General features: G+C 36.8%; 1 protein-coding gene across 1 annotated transcript in view; it reads left to right on the top strand.

The window, feature by feature from the left end:
- DNAI3 (dynein axonemal intermediate chain 3) overlaps positions 1-26,304 on the top strand; it is a 115,925-nt gene that overhangs the window by 75,430 nt on the left and 14,191 nt on the right. The window contains exons 11-18 of the mRNA XM_074266351.1: positions 1,186-1,275; positions 5,812-5,898; positions 7,307-7,435; positions 10,412-10,485; positions 13,323-13,464; positions 15,000-15,087; positions 17,108-17,235; positions 18,154-18,217. Of these exons, the coding sequence (XP_074122452.1) occupies positions 1,186-1,275; positions 5,812-5,898; positions 7,307-7,435; positions 10,412-10,485; positions 13,323-13,464; positions 15,000-15,087; positions 17,108-17,235; positions 18,154-18,217 (802 nt within the window). The remainder of the gene's footprint in view (positions 1-1,185; positions 1,276-5,811; positions 5,899-7,306; positions 7,436-10,411; positions 10,486-13,322; positions 13,465-14,999; positions 15,088-17,107; positions 17,236-18,153; positions 18,218-26,304) is intronic.

The following is a 26,304-nucleotide window of genomic DNA, read 5'->3' as shown; positions in this document are numbered from 1 at the left end:
TAAAGAAGAGACAGAGTAAGATAGACAGACACACAGAAAGATAGAAATTCAGACAGATAAAGACAACCAGACAGAGACAGAAATAGATGGCAGAAATAGAGACAGAGAGACAAAAGAGACAGAGACAGAAAGACAGAGAGGACACACACACACACACACACACACACACACACACACACACATACACAAAAGAATGGTTTCAGAAATATCATTTTTATTTTTGTGGTCTGTCTCTGACCTAGTTTTAGTCCCTCGGGAAACTGGCCAGTGATGAGAAGAATACCCTCACTTAGTTGCTTGCCCAAAACTTAATACCTTTTGAATAGCATCCCCTCTGAAGAATCCTTGGCTTTAAAACTTGGCTTTAAACTTTTTTTTTCTTCTAAGAACCTCCCTTTTTCCATACAACATTATCTATGCCTTTACCCAGTAAAACCAACCCCATACACACAAAAGTCCTGTATTTCCGTGCTTTTGGAAAGATAAGAAAAGGAAACATTTTCAGATCTTTTGAAGAGTAACTAAAAAAGGGAAGATAATTTCTTAAGGTGACAATACTAATTATGCTCTTGCTGTTTCTCTAAAAAAATTATGGGATCATTTTGTATTAAAGTTAGATTTTTAAAAGACTGGGGCAGAAGGTGTGGAAAATCACCAGAATGTAATAATTAGCAAACTAACTCACCTAAATTTCAGTTTGAGTTTTGGGAATTACTATCTCTAATCCCAAAGCACTTTCTGTGGTCTACTTATTATTAAAAAAAAACAAAAACAAAAACATTAAAAACTCAATCAATTTCTGTCTTCAAGGTGATCAGTTTAACCGAAAGACAGTCAAGACACTAGAATTAGGGGCAGCTAGGTGGTGCAGTGGATACAGCACCAGCCCTGAAGTCAGGAGGATCTGAGTTCAAGTCACTTAACCCCAGTTGCCTCAGCAAAAAAAAAAAAAAAAAAGAAAGAAAGAAAGAAAAAAGAGCAGCAATAAAAGCAGCTCTCATTCCAAAGACAAACTTGGAAAAGGAACTTGCATGAAGAAAGCAATTGATGCTTTTCCTGTAGTTGGTTCATTAGAAAGTTACTTTGGGGCCATTTGCTCTTCTAGATGTCTGTAGCCAGGAAGGTATATAGAACAATAGCGTTTTCTCACTGTCCTCTGTACCATTGGGACCGGTTCTGTTTTAGCTGATGCTGCAAAGTCCAGAAGACATCTTCTGCTTCCGGTTCTGTCCCAGTAACCCGAATATAATTGCTGGAGGCTGTATAAATGGACAGGTATGTGCCAACTTTCCTTCCTCCCCTAAGTCAATGTGAATTTAGGCAGCATTTCCTAGGAGGTTTTAATAAGAATCTGTTGAAGTTTTTTTCTAATAAAACAAAATTAATATGGTCTTAATTTATCATAACTGGGATACTGACAACAGTGATAGGCCTGTTTTATCCATTATTGAAACACACTTAGTGTAGAATTCCATGAAGGGGAAAAAAGAATCATCAGACACTAAATTTGTTCTGGAAGGGATCTCAGAGACACTAAAACCAATTACCCCGTTTTATATGGGGGAAACTGAGGCACACAAGCTAACAAGTTCCTGTTAGTCAGAAACACTGTGCCAACAAAAATTAAATTTTCTCAATGGTCCTGAAGATGGAAAAGACATGGCAAGTTCCACTGGAAAGTCCGGAGGTTTATTTTGGGTCATCAGAAATCAGATCATGATTTATATGGTTTTAATTCTGACAAGCTGAAGTGAATACAGTATGTGCTATTTCTCTCAAAATTAGAGAACATCATATTTATTATAACTCATAATTAGCTATTCTCTGATCAGCTTCAGTTTCTGAGCACATTAATGATTCAGGTCCCATTGGTTCATTGGTTGGTCCTGATTGAGCATAAAGAGCAATTGCTTCTGTTTTGGCCAGAAATTCTGAGGGGCTCGCTCCCCCCTCCCAGATTGATTTTTTTTTGACTAGGTGAACAAAAGACTAGCCTTAATCACTGATTGGGCCTTGCCCCACTCAAACTGAGATCTGGGAAAGACCTTCCTCTGCATCTGGGACCATCTCCTGTCATCTTGATCTATATCTTGCCACTGGACCCAGATGGTTCTGGAGGAGAAAGTGAGGCAGGTGACCTTGTCCAGCCCTCCCTCACTTAAATCCAATTCACCTGCATGTTAGGGATCACTTCCCAGATATCACAGTCCTCTTTGAAAATGAAGGACAGACAACAAAAACAATGTTAATGATAATGATGGAATAATTAATCCATAGAACTGATCCATCTAGACAACTCTTGTTCTGTTTCCCATAAGTCCTCCCATAGTGGGTTGACTCAATAAGCTGGGACCTTTCTCAAATTCTTTTGACATCAGGAAGATGCGAATGGATCATATAGTCTATCAGTTATTCCTTTGCTCTCACCAAATGACCAGTCCATTTTCCTTTTCAATTATATGTTTCTTTGATGACATCCTTCTTCTGGTTATTAATCCTTGTTTATGTGTTTCAAAACGCCTGCATACACCCATCAGGTCCCTCTTTATTGCTCCTCCTTAACTAATTTAAATCTTCAGAGGCTGATGTATTCCATGACTTGCAACCATTCAGCACCTTAAGAAATATTGGTATTGAAAACGATGGGCCTTTGTTTCAAAGAGAAGTTTTGGCTCTTTAAAAGAACTTGGCAGTTTCCTAAAGACAACAGGGAACATTTTGGTCTTCCTTTTTCATTCTGGGCCCAGCAAGAACTCTCTTAAAGACCCACTTCCAGAGCAGTGTTCTTTTGAATGTGTGTATATAAGCTTTCTTAAAAGAAAAATAATTTTAAATTGACCACAACATCTTCCCTCCACTGATCTTTGATGAATGGTTTTTACTATTCATCATGCTAGTAATAAATAAGACATGTTTCTCTTAAATCAAAAACAATGACTCCCATTACATAAAACGTTTCCAAAGACTGAAAAACCCACTGGAAAGATCATTGAGAACCACAAGACTGCCTGCCTGTTCTGTCATCACTAAGTAAATATCTGAAGAATGAATAAATTTATGAATCTGAAAGTGATATTGAATTTTTATATTTATTCATTAAATGCATCAAAACAAAATAATTTACACTTATATGCATTTATCACAGGACATCAAACTAAAAAATGGATTTATTGATATGTTACAATGTTAGCATCTTTTGGTTCAAAAGTCTTCCTCCCTTCCTTCTCCTTCTTTTTCTTCTTCTCCTCCTCCTTCTTTTTCTTCCTCTTTCCTTCTCTCCTCTCCTCTCCTCTCCTCTCCTCTCCTCTCCTCTCCTCTCCTCTCCTCTCCTCTCCTCTCCTCTCCTCTCCTCTCCTCTCCTCTCCTCTCCTCTCCTCTCCTCTCCTCTCCTCTCCTCTCCTCTCCTCTCCTCTCCTCTCCTCTCCTCTCCTCTCTCTCTCTCTCTCTCTCTCTCTCTCTCTCTCTCTCTCTCTCTCTCTCTCTCTCTCTCTCTGTCTCTCTCTCTCTCTCTCTCTCTCTCTCTCTCTCTCTCTCTCTCTCTCTCTCTCTCTCTCTCTCTCTCTCTCTCTCTCTCTCTCTTCTTTACTTGCTTTTTCCCCAGAAGGAAACACTATAGGAATTCCCAGTGAGGAAACTTCTGTCAATGCAGATATGTGCCAGTCTTGCAACCAATAACCAATAACCTTGAAAAGTAGTTCAGCTTATGGTCACAAGTCAGTAGTGTCCTAAGAAGGACTTATACCTTGCTCTTCTCAACACAAGGCTGGTTCTTGATCATTTTAAGTTCCTATGTACTACCTTAGATGAGAATTCAAGTGCTACTAGACAATATCAGAGCACACATAATAATTTTCTTTCAGACTCTGGTTTCTTTTTTTTTTTATTCATTTTGAAATTGAAAACACATAATTTACATGTACCCAGCACAAAAAGATAATTCAATATGAAACCATGGATCTCTATTTCATACTGTTTACTTTTTTTTTTGCAAAACTATAATAAATACTACACGTTTCCAAAGCTATCCTGCTTTTCTATGCTTAGTTGTAAGTTTTCTTTTGTTCTCTGCTGTGCAATTTTTATTTCTTTTTCTCTTTTTCCCTACTCTTTACTACAGAAGTCCACAATTTGACACAGATGTAAATATATATGAATATGCATATGGGTATACATATAAACGCATGTTATATATACTTCTACTTATCAGCCTTTTCTCTGGAGGCAGTTAGCATCTTCATAGGTCCTTTGTAGTTGATTTGAGGATTTATAATACTAAAATGGAGCAGCTAGGTGGCACAGTGGTTAGAACACTGACCCTAGAGTCAGGAGAACATACTGACTAGTGTGACCCTGGAAAAGTCAACTTAACCCCAATTGCCTCTGAAAAACAAACAAAATATATAATACTCAAAAAGATGGTCATTCACAGTTGTTCTTAGTACAATATTGCTGTTACTATATACAACATTGCCTTATTCTGTTCAATTCACTTTTCATGATTTCATTCAAGTCTTTCCATGTTTTTCTAAAATCAATCAGCTCATCCTTTCTTATAGCACAATAATATTCCATCACAATCATAAACCACAACTTGGTTAGCTATTCCCCAATTGATGAGCATCCCCACAATTTCCAATTATTTGCCACCACAGACATGCTATAAATATTTTAGAACATACAGGTTCCTTTCCTTTTTCCCTAATCACCTTAGGAAAGAGATGTAATAGTGGTATTATTGGGTGAAGAGGAGGTATACACAATTTTTTATAACTGGAACATAATTCCAGATTGCTCTTCAAAATGTTGTATCAGTTTATAGTTCCACCAACAATGTCCCAATTTTTTCTACATCCTTCTCCAACATTTGTTACTTTTCCCTTCTGTCATTTTAGCCAATCTGATGGGTGTAAGATATGCCAAAATTGTTTTAATTTGTATTTCTCCAGCCAATAAAGATTTAGAGTATTTTTATATGACTATGCAGCTTTGATTTCTTCACTGAAAACTTTGGATTCATATCCTTTGACCCTTTATCAACTGCAGAATACCATGAATTCTTATAAATTTATCAAAGTTCTCTATATGTTTGGGATATGAGACATTTATCTGAGAAACTGTCTATGAAAATATTTCCTAATTTTCTGTTTTTCTTCTAATGCTGGCTACATTGGTTTTATTTATACAAAATCCCGTTAATTCAACACAATCAAAATTATCTATTTTACACTTCACAATGCTTTCTACCTCTTGTTTATTCAAAAATCATTCCTCTACCCATAAATATGAAAAGTAATATGTTCCATGGGTTTCTAATTTTCTTGTGATATTTCCCTTTCTATCCAGATCATGTATCCGTTTTGCCCTTACCTTGGTAAATGATGTGAAATATTGTTCAGTACCCAATTTCTGCCATTCTGTTTTCCAGCTATCCCAACAATTTTTGCTAAATAATGAATTCTTATTCTAAAGGGATAATTGAGATTCTGGAAGCCTCTATTTGTGAAGTGATTCTGGGAGAGTCTACCAAGCTTAAAGGCTTATCAGTGCAGGTCCAGTGAAGCGCCCTTTCTCTCTTGTCCCAGACTCTTCCTTGCTAAGCTCCATGCGGTTTGGTTCTATATAGCTGACAGCCTCGTGATAGATTTCCGGAAAGCCACTGACCAAGTCAATAAGGAGTCACAGTCTCTGTTGGTGAGAGAGTGTGCATTCTCATCACAAAACTCATCCTCTTGAAGTCTGAAGTGAAGCATCTCATAGTTAAACACTGTCATTTAAGAGGGTTTGCTTCCTAACATTCATTTTTTCCCCTAGATAGTCTTATGGGACATTACTGCACATACTGATCGCATACTAACTGTCAGAGGCACTAGCACTGCTGTTAAGAAAGCCGTACTTAAGGTCAGTTATTTTACAAGTTTACTTGTTTCTGCATGGGATTTTTTTTTTCATTTTCTCTCCCATTCAATAATTTTTCAAGAAATATTAATAGTTATGTTAAATAATAATAATATTATTTTGATGTTAATTATAAAAGAAATGTTAAAGGTTAATAAGCTCTTAATAGAAAGGAACACTAGTATTTTTCAGGTTTTCTATACTAATCCCGAATATTCCCCTCTGGGCATTTGGTCAGGAATTTTTATCTATAGTACTTGGGGCTCTTCTATCTTGCATGTAGAGCTAATGAAGGCTGGGAGAGTAAGAAGGCCAGGGGAAGTTGTTTTATATTTATTACATCATTTTCTCATCCGTAAAATGGGGATATTTTTAAAATAGCATCTTGTGAGGATCAAATATGCTAACCACAGGCATATAGCTAATAAATGTTAGAGATAAGATTGAAATCCAGGTTTTCTTGACTACAAATCCAAAACTATCTACCATGGCTGCCAAAGGGTCAGTGAATCATTAATTAAGAGCTGCCTGCACGCTAAGAGATGGGGATAAAAGAAAGGAAACTACATCTCCTGCTGTCAAGGAGTTCTTGTTCCAGGGAAGGTGGAAAAGGGTGGTCATAAGAAAAATTGGCTTCCACTATAAAGTGCTATCTGAAGGTGCCATTATTTGGCCCATAAAAGCAAGATGGTAAGTGATGTGCTTCCAGTTAAATATGAAGAAGTAGGGAAAAGTATGAAAACTATAGAAGAGATTCTTGAAAGGACCTTTGGTCCTCGTTCTAATCCATTAGCCTTTATTTTTCCTTAGTTCCTTAGTTCCTTTCCAAAAAGGTGGTGGGCTTTCATCCTTAATAATTACTCCAAAAATTTTCAAGTGAAGAACCATTAGTTCCCAGATATAAAGATATTGGTGGTTTTTGTGACTGTGATGACTTTTAGAGGTGAGATCTTGGAAGAAACTGAAGGAAAAGGAAGAAGAAAGATTGGGCCTGGGGATTTAATTGGTACAAAGATTTCCAAATGATAAGACTTCTCCACCCATTACACTTCTCTGAAATATATAGTCTTATAAATTACTCTAGTTATCTAGAACTTGGGGAGTTTAAGCAATTTGCCCAAGAATATATCAGGGGTAAGACTTAAATCCAAACCTTCCTGTCTTTAACACCAACTTTCTATCCACCATGTCATGATGTGTCTCATCAGGAAAGAAAGGAAAAGGGAAAACCCTTGGAAAATTCTGAGATAAATAACAGACATACCAATGTAGATGTTTTTATTTTTGCTATGATTTTCAAACAAAATAATTTTAGTCTGTTTGCAATACCATTTCATATATTAGTTCGTTTATTCTCTGAAATTACAGTCTGGGATTTAATTTTTTAAATGTTTTTAAAATCTTCCTCTAGCCTATATTTTTAATAGAACCGGAGAGTAATAAGGAGTCACTATTCGTGAGACATTGTGCAGTATCATCTATAGAACACGGACATAAAAAAATAATCACAGATATACATTGGTTGTCTGATGATTACGAGGTAAGTTAAAAATGGCTTTGGGGATTTTTGTTTTTTGCTTGCAAGTCAATTTTCATTTTAATTGGAGTTGTTTAAATTGTACAAGAATCATGCATTGCATTTCATGTGTTTATGCTTTTAAAAAAATCAACTGCACTATTGTATAATGACAACTTTGAATTCATGCCCTTTTATTCAGTTTTTAATGGCAAGCAAGATCATAAAACTTCTGTTTGGGAAAACGTCAGATGATTTGCCAAGTCTTTGGGAAGTCCCCTTTACTCTGAGATTCTCTGAAATCAGGCCAGCAGTGGACTCTAGAACATATCCTAAGTTTACTGATTCCAAATTTGAATATCCTATCAAGATAATGAGATGATTGTGCTTCCTAGATTAAAGAAATAATTTTCTACTATGGCGGTATATGTGCTGGTATTTTGTCAGCTTCAGAAACTCCCAGCGTGCAAACTCCTTGCATCAACAGAGATTGCAACCAATCTCTGACTTAATAGGAAGGTCTCTGGAGCTTCCCAAGACAGGTGGCTGTTAAGTGACTCATCCAGGTTTATAAAACTAGTAAAAGTAAGTGATGAATTTGAACTGAGGTCTTCCTTGCTTTAAGGCTAATTCTTTAAGGCTAATACACCATGTTGCTTATGATATTAAATCTTATTATGTAATATTATGTAATATGATTTAAAAGGGAAGCCATCGAAACCAAAGTTTGGAGATGGGCAAATGTTTGATTCAACAATTATTAAGCACCTACACTTATCAATCAATCAACATTTATTAATTACCTACTATGTGCTTAACATTATGCTAAGCACTAGGTATGCAAAAAGAGGCAAGGGACAGCCCCTATCCCCATGGAATTTACAATCTAATGAAAGATTCTTAAGAGGAAAAGATCCCTTTCAGCTAAGGAGAGTGGTCAGGCAAAGCCAGGTTGGGAATGCAATAGACCGGAAATGGAGGTGGAGCTGGGGGTGGTGATGGGAATGCATTCTGAGAATGAAAGATGAAGTGAGAAAAGGAATGGGGATGGGGAAATACAGAGTATTTCAAGTCAAATCACCTTTTATTAAGCACCTATTGAAGGCTATATAGAGGGGCACATGTTCCAAGAACTCAGAATATACAAGATATATACAAAATAGGCTCAGAGGGAAAGTACTCCTAGCAGTCCCACAAACAAGAGCATTGCCCTACCCTACTGCCTCCAAATGTTGTCTTAAGCAACAAGCATTTATACTTGCACTAAGCCAGGTTCTGAGGGTACCAAGATTAAAGACTAGTCCCTGCCCTCAAAAAGCTTACATTTTATGGAAGGAAACAATATGCACACAGAGAAGAAATACAAAACAAATACCAAGTAATATAGAGGAAACACACTTTGCTGGGTGCTGAATCTAAACCTCTAAAGTTTTTTCTAACTGGAAGATTCTAGCATCTGAAAATTCAACAAAAGTTTATTTTAAAAAATCATAGGCCTTCTGAAAGAGTAAACATTCCTCCTTGGGAATCCTTTAGAAAGAACCTTGTATTCGACTGAGTAAAGACAAGTGATGATTAATTTATACAGTGACTTAAAGGAATACTTAGAAAAATTTCCCAGTGTCCTAAAGGAATCGACTGAAGTCATGTGTATCACTGTGAAATTTTTACAAATGAATATTTACTCTCAAAGGTGTGATCACAAATACACAAATTTATTCCTCCAACATCTCACCAAGATGAGTCTTCCAGATTTCAAGCCCAGTGCTCTGTCCCCTGAGCCACTCAGGTACCCTAAAGCACTGTATAAGCTGCTATTGTTATTGTTGTTGTTTTTTTTTTTTTATCACTGGAGGGTTTTGGGTAAAGGCTAAATATTATCCTCAAATATGCTTCAGGTAAGGTTTGAGCTAGATGGTCTCCAAGGTGGCTTCCATTTCTGAGATAATGAGGCAGTCCAACCCGGGGTGAAAAGTACAGGGGAAAGGAGCCCATCTTCTCTCTCATCCTGTGGGGGTCTTTGATTTTCTTCCTCTCTTGATTACTCTTCCCCCTAGCTCCTGAGGAAGCCAGTGTAATCACACTGGATGGGAAGAAGGACTGGGAGACGGTCATCCCCTCCCACATACTCCTTCTCTGATTTCTGAGGGTCAACTCTATTATTCTGTTTATTCCCCATTTGTTTATGGGTTGTTTTTTTTTTTTTTAACAAAGTAAAATGACTTCAGGAATGACTCTTGAAAATGCCCCCAGCTATAGAGAGATGGTACTAGGAGATAGTAAGATAGCAGCTAAGTGCTTTTCATGAGTCAAGTTGTCCACTATAGAAGGACAGAAAATGAAAAGCTATTCCTACCTTCAATGCCATTAAAGTGATTTGTTAAATTTGTAAGTCCAACCATGTCACTCCAGCTCCCCATTGCCTCCAGAATTAAAAACAGAATGCTGTATTTAGCATCCAAAGTCCTTTATCACTTCGTCCCCTCCCACATTTCACCATTTCACTCCCCAGTGTCACCAGTCTCTTTGCTGTTCCAGATGAAAGAAATTCCATCTCTGGACTCCAGGTATTTCCTCTGGAATATATATATATATATACACATATACATATATGTATATATATGTATATATATATGTGTGTGTGTATTGACACATATGGCATATGTTGACATATACTGGCTATTTCACATAGGGCACATCACATCATTTCTCAGTGCTCTCAGCAATTCTGTGAGCTCTAGACACAGTGTTAGCCTAAAGTGTTAGCTTTAAGGAATTTGTTCCCTATGCTAATTAAATCCCAATTCTAGTCCCATACCTGGTCTTTAACAGATGTTTATCTGTCACAATCTTTGGGGACCCTGTTCTGTGATCAAGTGATTGAAAAACAACTCAACAAAAAACAACAAATTCAATTACTTGCTATGCTAGGAATATATTTATTTTTGGAAATAATTTCTCCTAAACCTTTTCTTTCTCTTTTTATCCCTTTTTTTAAAGCTCAACCGAATGGGACATGTCTTTGAAAATCGAAGTGGAATAAGTTGTCAGCTTGCGACATGTTCAATAGATTGGTATTTATATTTTTTAAACATTTAATTAAATATACAAAATGTGAAATTTTAATGAGAATCTAATAAGTGCTCTTCTGATTTATTTTTCTTTGAAGAGGCATAGCCTTTACAATACTCATTTAGCTTTAAATAATGAAGGAGTGGAATATTTTAGCTTGATACTGGGTTCTTAATCATGATATAATTCACAATTCTATCACAAGTGAAATTATGTTTCCATCCATAAAATAACTTAAAAGCATTATGTCCATTTCTAGATATTCTGTTACTTTTAAATTTAAGACATATATAACTTAAAGGATCAAATGATATAATAGAGATAAAACAACATATAAAACATAAAATCTAATAGAAATGCAAGCCATTATCAATAATAATATAAATTATTTAATTATATTCATATTACTAACAGAGGACAAATATTTAACTAGACCAAAAACCTGTACTAAAAAAAGCCCTGCTGTTTCAACATGCTTTCCCCATCTTATAGTTATAAAGGTTGTTTTGCATTTTTTCACATACCCAAATGCAGTACATTCATCCCTATTAAATTTGATTTTATTAGATTCAATCTAGTGTTTCAGCCTACTAAGTGAAATCTGTCTGGATCCCTTCTAACTTTGTATCTTCTGTAAATATCAGCATTCATTTATGCCTTTATTTTAGTCACTAATAAAAAAAATTACCTCAGAACCATCCACAGATTGTTGAAGTATTCTAATGAAGGGCCATCTTGACATTGAACCATTAACAACTGTTCTTTGCCTTTCCAGCCAGGTCTGAATCTCATTCAGGGATTCTGAATATGGGGTCCAGGTTAAGCTTGTGTTCTTAAAATATATTTTGATGACTCTTTTAACATTTGTTTTCCTTAGTAATACTATATGTTTCATTTAATGCATTTTAAAATGTAATTTTGAGATGGGGTTAGTAAACTTTACCAGACTGCCCAAAGGGTCCATGACATAAAAAGGATTAATAATTCCTAATCTAATTGTAATGTTATCTAATTCACATCTCTTCACAAGGATATTGTTTGATACTTTATCAAAAGATTGCTGAATTATAAACTAACTAATCCTGCTACATCCTCATCATCCCTGTCACAAGAGGCAATGAGTTTAGACTGGCCTAACCCATTCTTGATGAAACCAGGCAGTCTTTGTAATCACTTGCTTCCCTTTCCAGGAGTTCACCAATCATCCTTTTAATGATCCATTCAAGAATTCTCCCAAAAATCAAAGTCAAGTTTACTGGCCTACAATAAGCCTAATCTGTTCGCTCTCTTTTTTTTTTTGGAAATTGGGACATTTTCCGTTCTTCAATTTTGTGGTACCTATTTAATTTTCCATTATCTTCCAAGTATGACAGTAGCTCAGCATTCACATCTGCCAGTTCTTTCAGTCTCTAAGTATATAATCCATATGAACTATATAGGCCATATGAACCAGGTGAAGATAATTTATATTAATTAAGGGCTACTTTCTTCCTATCTCCTTATTTACTTTGAATTTCAACTCCCTGTTGTCCTTTTAATTCTGTTACCTCCAGAGTGAAGATACTTTTCCTTGGTAAGGAAAGCTGAAGTAAAGAGTTGAACCAGTCTGCTTTCTCTCTGTTATCATTGTCCCATCAATCTCAAATAAAGATCCCATTCTTTCTTTGATTTTTAAAAATCTTTTCCCAATCTAATTTTTTAAAAATCCCTTTTTCTTGTGCTTAGTTTTTCTTAATACCTTCATCTTTTTCTGAGTTTTGCACTCCAGACACTATTTTACAGGATTGCACCATGCTTTAAATTCATAGCCTATTCCTATCAATGTGGGTTTTGTGTGTGTGTGTGTGTGTGTGTGTGTGTGTGTGTGTACATATATATGTCTAGTTTCATCTAAGTTGGTCGGTGATTTCTTTTTGCATCCGCATCAATCTCTTCAGACAAATCCCATTTTTTTCCTTTTGTGTCTACAGAATTTCATTCTTAAGTATCTCCAATTCTGCCTGGGATGACTTCACCAGTGAAATTTAAAAGCCCATGGAAATCTTCCCATCCTTTCCCTAAATCATGTTCCAAAAATTTAGGGCACAGGTTGGACTATGACCAGATTTCCTCTCTCCATCACAGACTTAGAAGGGAGTGACTACTTCTCCCCAAGAGTTTCTCTCATTTCTACTCTAGAAAACATTGTCCCCTTAGTAATTGAGAATCAGATCCAGAAGAATCTTTTCCCTTTGTTATTCCCTCTACTTTTGATGGATGAAATCATCCCTAAAGGAGACTAAGAAATTATTGGCTGCTCTGCTTTGGGCAGAAAAAGAGCTTCAGCAGATGGCTGAATAATTAAAGTCCCCTTCTCTACACCATCATGATTCTTTGAACAATTTTGGAATCCTGATCAACCCAGTAGCAAATGAGGACTTCAGAAAAGTGACAACGAAGCACACTTTCAACCTTGTGGCAAAGATGGAGTTGAAGTCCACAGAGTAAGACACATTTTCAGACATAGTCAATCTGTCCATTTCTTTTTTACTTGTCTATACTTATTTATTTCAAAAAAAGGGCTCAGGGACACTGATAGGGAGAAAAGAAAGAGGAGAAAAAGGAAGAAAATATGGTCAATAAGATATGTAAAAAAATGCACAGAAGAGGGGGAGAAGGAAGCTTAAAAGGGAACTAACTACCTTAATTAAATTTAATATATACTTTAAAAGAAAATATAAGTAACAAGTTTTATAAACAATTCTCTGTTCTTTGTAAATTTAAATATTTGTCTTGGGGGATGTTTACAATCATAATATTTTTTAAGTTGAAGATGACTTGCATATTTTCCCATTATTAGCACAATATATTTCTGGGATATCAGACCAACACGGCCTCCACCAGTACCAACTGACAAAAAAAAAGAAGAAGTCATTGAGGTTCCTCATGACATACCCACTACTTTTTTACATTTAGATCTCTCTTGGAGGCCTATTATTAAGGTAGGTATTATGGAGGGGGGTGGGGTGAATTCTTCCATCCTAAATGTGCATAATATGTAAAATACTTTAGAAAATTGGGGGAGTAGGGGTTTCAAATCTGAGTTTTTAATCACAGCAGGCCGTTTTACCAGGAAATTCTAGAGCATCCAGAGGATTTTGTGAACTTGCTCTGGATCTCACAGGCAAGCATGAATCACAGGAGGCTCCTGAATATTCTCTGAGGCTGGTTCTTAGGACATGGACTCACATATATACAATAGAGTCTACTAAGACAATCTGGTTATTAGAGGCATAGAATGTGCTTCAATTGAGGGTAACTGTTCATGTTAGTACAGAATGAAGATGAGTGGGGAGAGAGAGGGAAAGAGAGGGAGAGAGAGGGAGAGAGAGGGAGAGAGAGAGAGAGAGAGAGAGAGAGGGAGAGAGAGGGAGAGAGAGGGAGGGAGGGAAGGAGAGAGAGAGAGAGAGAGAGAGAGAGAGAGAGAGAGAGAGAGAGAGAGAGAGAGAGAGAGAGAGAGAGAGAGAATGAGAATATTATTAAGAATTATTCTCAGCATGGAATTATTCTCAGCATATTTTACCTGTCAGATTTGTAGATAAGAGAAGAATTTATCACCAAATGAGGGATAAGAGAGCATTATGGGATACAAAATGAATAATTCTGTTCACCAAATTAAAAAGATTTTGCACAAATAAAACCAATACAGAAGAAGGAAAGCTGTAAACAGAGTGGGGAGGGATTTTTATGGCAAGTTTTTCACATAAAGGGCTCATTTTGCAAATATATAGAGAATTAAATCAAATTTGTAGGAATGTGAGTCATTTCTGAATTGATAAATGGTCAAAGAATGTGAACAGACATTAGTGATAACGGTTCTTTTTGTGGTGGCAAAGAATTGGAAATTGAGGGATGCCCATCAATTGGGGGATGACTAAACAAGTTATGGTATATGATTATGGTGGATTTATTGTGCCATAAGAGATAAGGAACAGGATGTCATCAGAAAAGCCTGGGAAGACTTACATGAACTGATACAAAATGAAATAAGTAGAACCACAGCACTGTACATAGTAAAAGAAAGATTGTATGGCAATAGACTGTGAATAATTAAGTTATTCACAGTAATATGATGATTCAAGTCAATTCTTAAAGACTTAGGATGAAAAATGCTATCCATTTTCAGTGAAAGAAATAATGGAACTGAATGCAGATTATAGCATCTTTTTTCTTTTTACTTTATTATTCTTGGTTTGTTTATTTTTTTTGTATGTGTGTGCATTTTCTTTTGCAACATGGCTAATATAGAAATGTTGACCTCACATGTGTAAGCTATGCCAAATAGCCTTCTCAAACAGGAACAGTGAAGGGTGAGATGGAGGGAGAGAATACAGAATTCAAAATTTTAAAAATGTATGTTAAAATATTTTTGTTAATGTGTAATTGAGAAATATTAAAATTGTAAAAATAGAATCATTTCAAGAATAATTTAAGCAAATGTACTAAAAATATTTTTTTCGTTCTTTCCTCAAAAAAGATAACTTTGACTAAAAGCGGTTCAACATTAGACCACTGCCCAGTCAGAGTCAGCTTCAAAGATGCTCATCTCCATTACAAGGTTAAAGGTAATAGCCTGCCCTCTATGAGTAGTTTTAGTTGCTGCTATCGACTGAGCAAACTGTTTTTGTTCATAAACCTCACTCGAATATAATAATAATCACTAATTTAAGAAAATCAGAGTTAAAACTACAAAAATAAAGCTTTCAGAAACAGTATCCAGCATGGTAGAGATACCTACATGAAAGGCTGAGATGCAAGTTTTTTAAAAACTAAAACACTTCATCTTTGGTCTGACCAGATTTTTAAAAAATTTTCTATTGGTGGTATTGTTGGACAATCTGTGATATGATTGAAAGACTAATGTAACCATCAAGAAGAAATATGGGAATACTTTAATAAAGCAGTACTTTAGGTCAGGACAGTTATGTGATCATTATTTAGTACACTGGTACAGGAAAAGCTCCCCTTGATGATGTATAATAGATGATGGCATACAATAGGAACCTAATAGATTCTTGCTGATAGATTGGCTAATATATCAGAATATATTGTTACATTGAACAAGATGAGCTATAAGAAGTTTATTGTGAAATACTATTTTAGGCAGGAAATAATTGTATAGATAGTGAAGAAGTAAAGGAAATTGCTAGAGAGCAGGAGATACAATTAACATGCTAACAAAAACAATAAATGAATAAATACTTGCCAAAAATTATGCAAAGTGACACAACTAACCAATAGATAAGCTGAAAGAGAAATCAGCATCAGAAAAAGAATTTGAATAGGTCACTGATGAACTCTTACATAGAGGATAAACAACATGTAATCAGGACAAAAGAATTTCAAACATTCAAAATAAAATAATTCAGATATTTATAAAAACTATTTCTTCAAAAAAAAAGAAACTTTAAGGCAAATTTTAAAAGAACAGAAAAATCAAATGAAGAAAAAATTTAAATGAATAAGTGAAATTATAATAAACATGGGGAAAAAAACCAAAAAAATAAGAACTTTTGTAATTTTAGGTAAAAAAAAAAAAAAACTGACCTGATTAAAAGATTCAAGTATTATCTACAAGAATATGAAATGCCCACATGAGAGAAAATCAAAATAGAAATCTTAAAATATACTATTCCAGAAAAAAAGCAATTGAATTAGTCAAAATGAAGGAACTCTTACGCCAAAAATGTTGGTCCAGAAGGATTTATAGAATTCTAACAAACTCTGACAGAACAACTAACACGCATATTACACAAATTTTTCTCCAAAATGGGAAAACACTCTATGAAACTCCTTTTATGAGAAAATATGGTCCAAATACTTGAACAAAGGAAGGATGGAACAAAGTAAGAGAATATATGGATATCATTAATATATTAAAATTTGTAAATAAAATCTTGGTAAAAAGTCTACAATGTTTCCAAAAATCATTCAATATGGTCAAGTGGAATTTATATCAGGGAAACAAGGATAGTTCAATATTAGGAAAACACTATAATCATAATAAAAATAAAAACATAAAAAATAAAAATAAAAACCACAGAAAGAGCTTTGATAAAGTATAACACTTAATTGTGCTAAAAAAAAAAAAAAAAAAAAAAAAAAAAAAACCTTGAGCAGCATAAGCATTGAAGGATCTTTTTAAAAAATGATTAACAGATATTTCTAAATCAGGAGTCAACAATCTGGCCAACACCTGTTTTGGTACAGCCTCTGAGCCTAAGATTTTTAACACTTTATTTAAAAATATAAAATCATTCTTAGATCTAAGTACATGCAAAACAGGCTGTAATTTGCTTACTCCAATGCATAGGTGCTATGCATTTGGAGACACTAAATGCTTTTTCAATTAATACTAGAATAAAGGAAGGGCAGCTCCTTTCTCCAAGTATTAGACATTGTCCCAGAATTGCTGTCAAAAAAAAAAAAGAAGAGAGAGTGGAAAAAATGAAAGTTAAACAAAAAAGGATTTGCTGTAGTGATTTGCGCTTGATTAGGTACAAGATAATTTAAAGAACATTGATTTGTGAGCAGTATTTTTTAAACTATAAAAATGTGTTTCTTCTATTCAAATATTTCTGAAAGATGCTCTGACACTCCAGCAGAAAGCCCAGATTGCAGGAGAAGATCCCTACCACAACTTGGAATATGGTTTGACCAAGACCCTCAAGCCAGTGGAGGATTATAACACAATGTTCTTTGTTGGAACAGAGGTAAGATGAAATAGAGCTCTGTTAGAAAAGCACACAAATTGGGACACATTTTATATTTTCTTTGTTGTAGATATTTTCATATCTATGAATTTTGATATTGTAAGTATAATTAATTGCTTTAGAAATTTTGTTAATCATTCTCTCTAGTCTAAGTGTTCTTTTGTGAACATAAAAAAAAATCATAAGATATATCTTTCAACCAATCACAAAATACTTTATTTATTGAGCATCTCCCACATTTATGACACTGTGCTCACTATTTGTATAAAGTTTAAGGCATGGTCTTTATCCACAAAGCCCTGAACTAAGCCAAGAGAAGAGGCAGAAATGCAGGAAAATTCAACAACAATAATAACAACTAGCACTTATTTAATGCTAACAATAATGCTTTCAGGTTTGCAAAGTGCTTTACACATATTATCTATGGTAGATACTATTAATATCCCAATGAGAAAACCTATTTTATAGATTTCCATCACTATCATTTTACAGATTATCCTGATTTTTCCTCCAAATGTTATTAGATAGTATACATATGTCCTTATGGTACCTATGGATCCTCATTGCCAATTTTTCCTGAAGTACAAATAGTTGCCCACTTAGCTGAATTACCTAAAAGTCCAAGTATAAATTTGGGGGGTTAATTTTTTAATGCATTACCTGGATAGTGGATACACATATGAACACTTATTGAAAAATAAAAAATTCAGCTTAATCAAACATTTTGGGGAGGGTCTAAGTAACATTAAATAATATCTGATTTTTTTTCTAACTTTATTAATTGACTTTTCTCTATATTCAATGTTTTTTTGTGGGGAGAAGGAGGACGTGATATTGCCATTATAGTAAAAAAAAAATTACTAAAAATCTTTCCATTATGCTGTCATTGTACTTATGAGACTTAATGTAACATTTTAGGATGGGGAGGTGATATACACAGACTGGAGGATGGAAAGAGATCATGATACTGGGCGATTAGTAAGTAAGTCAAAATGTTTTCTTATTTTATGAAACTGCTCCATTTGCTTTTAGCCTTTAGAAGAGGAATTGAAAAGCTCAGGTTACTTCTGAGGAGATCTTGCTAATTGGAATGAGAGTTGTGTCTATGTGGAAATGGTAGGCTGCTGTTGTCAGTTTATAAAAAATAAAGTAAAAAATAACAGTGGGAAAAAAATCAAACTAGAGACTGGGCGGGTCATATAAAAAGTTGATCCCACTAGCTCCAGCCTCCCGCAAGTGCTATGTTGAGGGCTTCCTCTGGCCATCAACTTGAGCCTGGCTTTCAATCCCAGGATCAGAGTCTTGAAGTTCTCACCATGCTTCAAGTATGACCCAGTGATCAGACTGGCAGTGAGGGGATGGATTTGGCAACAACTCTCAAAGATAGTAAGCTAAACTTTGTATGGGGGGAATCTGGCCTATTTAGTGTGTGTGTGTGTGTGTGTGTGTGTGTGTGTGTGTGTGTGTGTGTGTGTGAGAGAGAGAGAGAGAGAGAGAGAGAGAGAGAGAGAGAGAGAGAGAGAGAGGTTCAGAGAGACAGAGAGACAAATAGAGAGAGGTAGAGAGACAGAGACAGAGAGTCAAGTTCAAAAGAGACAGAGACATATACAGGAAGAGAGAAAGACAGAGACAGAGAGACAGGTTCAGAGAGACAGACAGAGAGACAGAGACAGGAAGAGAAACAGAGACAGAGAGACAGGTTCAAAGAGACAGAGAGACAGGTTCAGAGAGACAGAGAGACAAACAGAGACAGATACAGGAAGAGAGAAAGATAGGTTCAGAGAGACAGAGACAGAGAGATAAGAAGAGATTAGGATAAAGCCATGGATTACATAATCATCAGATTTAGAGATGACCTCCTAGCTGGGAGGGATGGCCAACATATTCAATGAAAAAACCAGGATCCAAAAAGATTTCAAAAGACAAGACCAAAAGTGTCAAATCTAATAAGTGGTAATCAGGCAGAGATAAATGAGTTCAAAAATTATCTTCATGGAAAGAAAATAGAGTATGGTTTAGATCACAGTTTGTTTGAAAAAAAGGTCTGGGGATTTTAGTTCAATATAAATTCCATATGAATTAATTCAATTAAATATGAATTTAAATTGAATATGAATTAATAATTTGATGTGGCAGCCAAGAAAGCTAAAACAATATTACGCTGCATTTAGAGAAGCCTGGTATCTAAAACCAGAGAGAACACTCTGTTCTATTCTTGGTGCCATGATTTAGGAAGAACTTTGGCAATCTGGAGCTTGTGCAGAACAGAATAGAATAGATTCTGAAAGCCTCAGAAATCACATAAAATGAGGATCATTTCAAAGAAATGGGGATTATTTGCCTGGAAAAAAAGACTTGGGGGATTGGGGGGAGAGATGATGATGATGATGATGATGATGATGATGATGATGATGATAATGATGATGATGATGATGATGATGGCAAATAATTAGCATTTACATAAGGTCCTCCAGGTGGATGGCACAGTACATAGAACACTGTAATCAGGGAGACATCTTCATGAATTTAAATCCAGCCTCAGGCACTTCCCAGCTTTGTGATCCCAGGCAAGTGACTTAGCCCTTTTTGCCTCAGTTTCCCTATCTGTAAAATAGAAAGTAAATGGTAAACCTCTCTAGTATCTCAGCCAAGAAAACTCCAAATGGGTCATGAAGAATTGGACACGGCTGAAATGAATAAGCAACAAAAGCACTTCTATAGCACTTTGAGGTGTGCAAAGAGCTTTACAGATATTACCCCATCCAGACACAGCCCTGCTGAGTTAAAGACCCAGTTACTATGTCCTAGTACAACAACTCTTTCATTGGTATGAAATGCAACCCTAATTTTCTGGGGCTTACAGGAAATAGTTTTCTTTATGAACTTGCCTCCAGCACTGTGATAAGTGACAACAACAGTCTATTAAGAAAGCACTTCAGTTGATACCCTTGCAAGAGGTTAATTAAGTCCCTGTCTTGATGGAGAACTTTGGATAGAACTAGTTTATGAATTATATAAGAAGATCAATTTAGTTTTGGTTCACAAAGGAAGCTGCTTGTGCCCTTCACAGTTTGTCTCTAGCAATAGAGGGAGACAAGGAAATTATGCCAAACAAAATTCATTCAAAACCTTTTCTGTGATGTCTATTGTTAATTTATTCAATAAATATTTATTTTGTCCCCCATTAAGTATCCATGCAGTTCAGGTTCTGAGAACAAGAATGAGGGCCATCCACCACACACTCTAATAAAAAAAATACTATATATATAAAACGCACAATAACACAACGTGATAATTATGTAAGACACACAAATCAAATTCCAAATATTTGAGGGGGGAAGAATCCAGACTGTTTCAGGGTAGGAATGAGAGAGACTAGATGAGGGAGGGTTTCACAGAAGAGACAGCAATTGAAGTGGGCTCATAGGTTTGGTGGGAATTAAACAGGTCGGTCACAACAAGCATTTATTAAGCACTTACTGTGTGCCAGGCACTGTGCTACGTGCTTGATATACAAAGAAAGCCAAAAAAAACAGTCCCTTTCCCCAAGGAGCTGGGGGAGACAACAGGCATACAACTATGTACATAAGTTAATGGAAAGTTATCTCAAAGAAAAGACCAATTTCTATTGCCACTTACTACTTCTACTACTACCATTACTGCTACTATTACTGCTGTTACTGTTCCTACTTCTGTTATTCTATTCAGCCTTTTGCAGAAGGTGGGATGGGGAAGCAGGTGGGGCATTTCATGTGTAGGGGAAGGCTTAGCAAAAGGTAGAGAAGGGCAGGATATGTATATGGGACAAGCAAAAAGTCTATCTTGGCTAGATCCCTGAACATGTGGAAAAGAGAGCTGCAAGATAAGGTTTGAATCGTTGGCTTTCATAATGTTGATTGCTGTAAAAAAAATCAGACTAAGGAGTTATGTTATTCAGTATGCAATAAGGGATCCCAAAAGAGTTTTGAGAAGAGTAAACATTACAAAATCTTCACCTAAGGAAGATTCGATAGGAAGAATAGATTTTACTAGCTTTTGCAACATGGTTGGTTTGGACATCCCGGCCATAGCTGATGAATGAATGAGCTTACTAAGGAAGAGAGGGCAGAAGAAGGAAATATGGCTAATAATTAGCAGGTTGAAAGAGACAAATGGGGAAATACCTCTCTTTGAACAGAGGGATGAGGACAGGGATAGGGGCAGCCCCTCTATTGGCAGAGGGAGCTCTCCCCTCTACTAAAGCAGATCAGGGGCTATCTGAGAGTCCTAGAGAGTGGGCTCCATGAGGGGCTGACAGGCTTGCCTACATGACTCCAAGAAAGGACCGGGACCCAGCCTTCCTGCTCTACCACACAGCGTGCTGCTTCTCTCCTTGGAAGAATAAGGATAACGGTGTTTGGCCCACGGAGCCATGGTTAAAGCACTGGAGATTTCTGTATAGAGTGGAGGCAAAGATAATAGCTTTTATCCTTCTGGCCAGGGTTGCTGGGTTATTCCTTTTCATGCCCTTGGGCTTTTATTGGTCTGATATTTCATGAGGTGGGAACACTCAATTCATGTAGAAGCTTCTTCCCCATCTCCACTCATTGATGTATTAAAAAGAAAGGCAAAATAAAGGAATATTACCTTTAAATATTTAAGCATCTCCCTGGGTTCCTTGGGCATTGTCATCATGTATTATATTCTTGTATATGCTATTCCTACTCCTACTGCTGCCACTGCTGCTCCTACTATTTCTACTACTATAACTCTTACTTACATTATTTTTACTACTACTCTTCCTGCTGCTTCTACTACTACTTTTATTTCTACTACTTCTATTACTACTACTACTACTACTACTACTACTATTCCTACTCCTACTTTTACTACTTCTACTTCTGCTACTACTCCTATTTCTTCTATTCCTCCTTCTATTTCTGCTATTTCCCCCTTTACTCCCACTCCTACTTCTACTACTATTTTTATTACTCCTTCCTACTACTACTTCTATTCCGATTCCTTCTAGAACTACTACTATTATTCCTCCCCTTACCTTACTAATTCTATTAGTCCTACTCCTCCTTCTATTGCCATTACTACTTCTACTACTACCACTATTACTACTACTACTGCTGCTGTTACCGTTCCTACTTCTATTATTTCTCTGCCTACTTTACTACTTCTACTGCTACTATTATTCTCACTTCTACTCCCATTCCTACTTTTACTACTTCTACTACCACCACCACTACTGCTACTACTGCTATTTTTACTACTACTACTATTACTACTACTACTACTACCTCTTTTATTACTCCCATTTCTACTACTCTTCCTCCTTTATTACTCCTACTACTCCTCCTTCTACTACCGCTGCTGCTACTACTACTTCTACTACTACTACTTTTTTTACTACACGACTAATATTACAACTGCTGCTGTTACTACTCCTACTTCTACTATTCCTTCCCCTACTTTACTATTTTTATTACTGCTACTCCCACTTCTATTCCTACTTTTACTACTTCTACTACTGCTCCTTCTACTACTGCTGCTGCTAATAGTACTCCTACTTCTACACTTCTACTTCTATTCCTCCTCCTCCTCCTCCTTTACTACTACTACTCCTGATCCTCTTCCTCCTCCCACTTCTACTACTACTACTGCTGCTGCTGCTGCTATTACTCCTCCTATTTGATACTACTACTACCTAATAGCTACTATTTATATAGTCCTTACTATGTGCCAGGCACTGTGCTATATGCTTTATAATTATCTCATTTGATCATCACAACCTTAGAAAGTGGATACTATTCTTATCTCCACTCGACAGATGAGGAAGACTTTTTTGGAGCTTTAGTAAGTACTCAAGTATTAGGTAATTGATCCACTGGCTCCTTTCTTGAGAAGGAGCCATAGACTCTGAATTCACACGGTTCCTTCCTGAGAAGAAACCTGACTATGTGGTTTAATATGCCCCTAACCCAAAGTATGGACCTAGAGTCATGAAGATTTGAATTCAAATCTTACCTATGTGGCATGGGTAACTCAGGGCAACTCAGTTCATCTGTTTGCCTCTGTTTCTTCAGTTGTAAAATAGGGATAATAATAGCACCTGTCTTGCAAGTTTGTTGTGAGGGTCAAACAAATGTTAGTAAAGAGCTCAGCACAAAGCATGACACACAGTAGGGGCATAATAAATGCTTAATTCATTTCCTTCCCTTCTCCTTAAAGAAAAAAAAAATTTTAAGCATTCTGCATTTATTGAGGATTTAGGTGACCACAAGCATTGTGCTGGGGGCTTGGGGATCAGTCCCTGCCCTCAAAAAGTTGTATCATCCTTAAATCACCTGCCAAAGTTATATGTCAAAATGAATCAACCTAGTTACTTTGTGAATTAACAATTTTGGTGCCTTACTAAGGCAGCCCATCTCTAAGCCAGGGTATCTGCACAGCTTTATCCTTGCAGACTCTAAAGTCTACACAGCTCCAGCCTTTCCTAGAGGTATCATAAAGTATAGAGCTGAACAAAAACTTTGAGGTCTTCAAGTTTAAGCCCTGCATTTTATGCAAGAGGAACCTGAGGTCTGTGTAGGTGAAATTGTTTGCCGCAAAGTGGCTTCTCAGAAAGCCTATGCTCTCACTGCCAGGTAGGCTGCTTCAGGGCTAAGGGTACCGATTCTCAATTTCCCAGGGCTCACAGTCTCACACCTGCCCCACAGCCCTCAGGAACCTCAGTCCTTTGGGTTCCTTTGGTGAGCTGACGCATCAGTTCCACCAGAGGGCCTCAGTATGAATCTGTTTGGAAGCTGCTAATCCAGCTCCGTGGGGTCCTGAGAGAGACAAAGCCTGTTAGGACACAGAATCCTCCTACACACCAAGAAGTTCCCAGGTGATCTCAAAGGGGCTGATGGGACCCACATCAGAGCCTAGCTGGTTCAGGGGAAGCAAGAAGCCACCAGCTGACTCCCCGGGAGGTTCCAGGGAGACAAATGTTTGCCGCACTTTGCAAAGCTTTAAAGTGTTTTCTGAGTGTCAGCTCTTATTTATTTCAGGATTTAGAACTGGAAGAATTTCAGAGGCATCCAGTCCCATGACCTCATTTTATAGGTTGCAAGAAACTTTTTGGAAATGGGGACAATAAAGCTTAGATTTGGCTCATGTCTTGGGATAGTACAAAGCTGATTTATATAAGGGTGCCATGGTGCACAGAGCACTAGGCTTGGGGTCAGGAAAGCAAATATGAATTCAAATCTGGCCTCAGTCACTTACTAGCTGTATGATCTGGACAAGTCACTAAACTCTGCCTCAGTTTCCTCTTCTGTAAAATGGGCTGAAGAAGGAAATGGCCCATCCCCGTAGCATCTTTGCCACATAAGACTGAAATGACTGAAAAACAGATTAGACACAAAAGACATTCTTCAGTAACAAAGGCTTCCTAAGGATCCATGGGCAAATTCTTAAAAAACAAGCTGGCATTTAACTTTTCCTCCAAGGTCCACATTTTCTGGCCATACCTGGTACCCACAGTTTATTTTCCTCTAAGACAGACGGGCTGATTGAAGCCATCCATCACAGGGCTACCTCTATCAAGTCTCAGAATGCCCACGGAAATCACCAGGCTCAACGAGACCATCTCCGGCAGGCCCCTTAGTCATGGGCAGCTTGTGGCACAGAGGATAGAGAATGGGCCTAGAGTTAGGAAGAAATGAATTCAATTCTGGCCTACATGCCTGAGCATTCATCTGTGTGCCTCAGGTTCCTCAACTGTAAAATGGGGATAATAACAGTCCCTGTCTCACAGGGGTGTTGTGAGGGTCAAAAGAAGCAATATTTGTAAAAAGCATTTAGTATAATACCCAATAAAGACAGCCATTTGAAAAAGCTCCACTCCACTACAGAGGTCCACTGGGATCCTTTTAGGGTGAAAGTCACAAAGAGTTTCTTATATGAAAATTTAGTTTTAAAATAAAACTCGCAGCTCTTATTTCTCACAATAGCAATATCTTGGCTAATGCTGCAATGAGAAAAAATTCCACTAAAGGGCGCCAGGAGACAGAAGAAATTTTTTCTGACAGCTCAACCAGAAGGAAAAAGAAAGTTGAGGGAAGCTGGGAATGAAATCACACTAAGTGAAGCTTTCCCAAGAACAATCTTCTCCCTGCTCCATTCCTTTCCTTCAGTGTACTGTATTAAAGCTACATTTACACTGTACTTAAATTTAGCAGACATTTTCTACTCCATTAGCAGCTCACTTGTATTCAGACAAAGAGAAAACTGGCTAGAACCCATAGATGGGGTCAGTCACATTCAAAACATTTACAAAGGGTTAAGCATGTGCCAGGCCCTTGCTCGGCTGTTAGAATAGAGATGAGAAAACATGCATCTCCTGCCTTCAAGGAGCTTCTATTCTGCTAGGAGATGGGATACGAACAGAGCTAAGAATGACGTGCAAGATGTTTTGAGAGGGTAGAGATCACTGAGGCTGTGGAAATCAGGGCAGTCGTCTTAGAAGTCTTCTTGCTGGAAAATAAAGCTTCTCTATGGAGGAGGCAAAGGGATGAATGCATCTCACATGTGAACTTCATTCAAACAACATGGTGAGGTTCAGAATTTTTCACAGACACCGTGATTTATAAACCACTTTTGATTTTTATTTTTATAGGAGAATAGGAAGATTTAATGTTTGTTGAATGAATCCAAATATAGGGACCTGAACAAAGCTCTCTCAGGCCATTTCCCAAGATCCCTATCAATTATTTATTCATTCAACAAATACTGTGCTTTTCATCCACCTAGCACAGAACAATGGCTTCCTTTGTGGACTTAGACTAAACAGACCATACTGTAACACGCAAGGTAACTCGCCAATCTTCAGAATTCCCTTTTGAGCCTACAAATTTGTATTCATGGGAAAGGGATTATTCTTGGAAGGGACTGCAGAGATCCCAGAATCCAGTCTTCTCATTTTACAGATGGAGAAACTGAGGCCCAGAAAGGGGAACGGATTTGCTTATGTTGGGGCTGGAATGGCAATCCCGGATCCCACCTCTAAGTCCAGAGTTCTTTCTGTTCTACCACATTTCT

The sequence above is a fragment of the Sminthopsis crassicaudata genome, chromosome 4 (genome assembly GCF_048593235.1).
Source record: "Sminthopsis crassicaudata isolate SCR6 chromosome 4, ASM4859323v1, whole genome shotgun sequence".
Classification (NCBI taxonomy): domain Eukaryota; kingdom Metazoa; phylum Chordata; class Mammalia; order Dasyuromorphia; family Dasyuridae; genus Sminthopsis; species Sminthopsis crassicaudata.
Note: the sequence above shows the minus strand (reverse complement) of the source record. Positions and strands in the feature narration are given on the sequence as shown.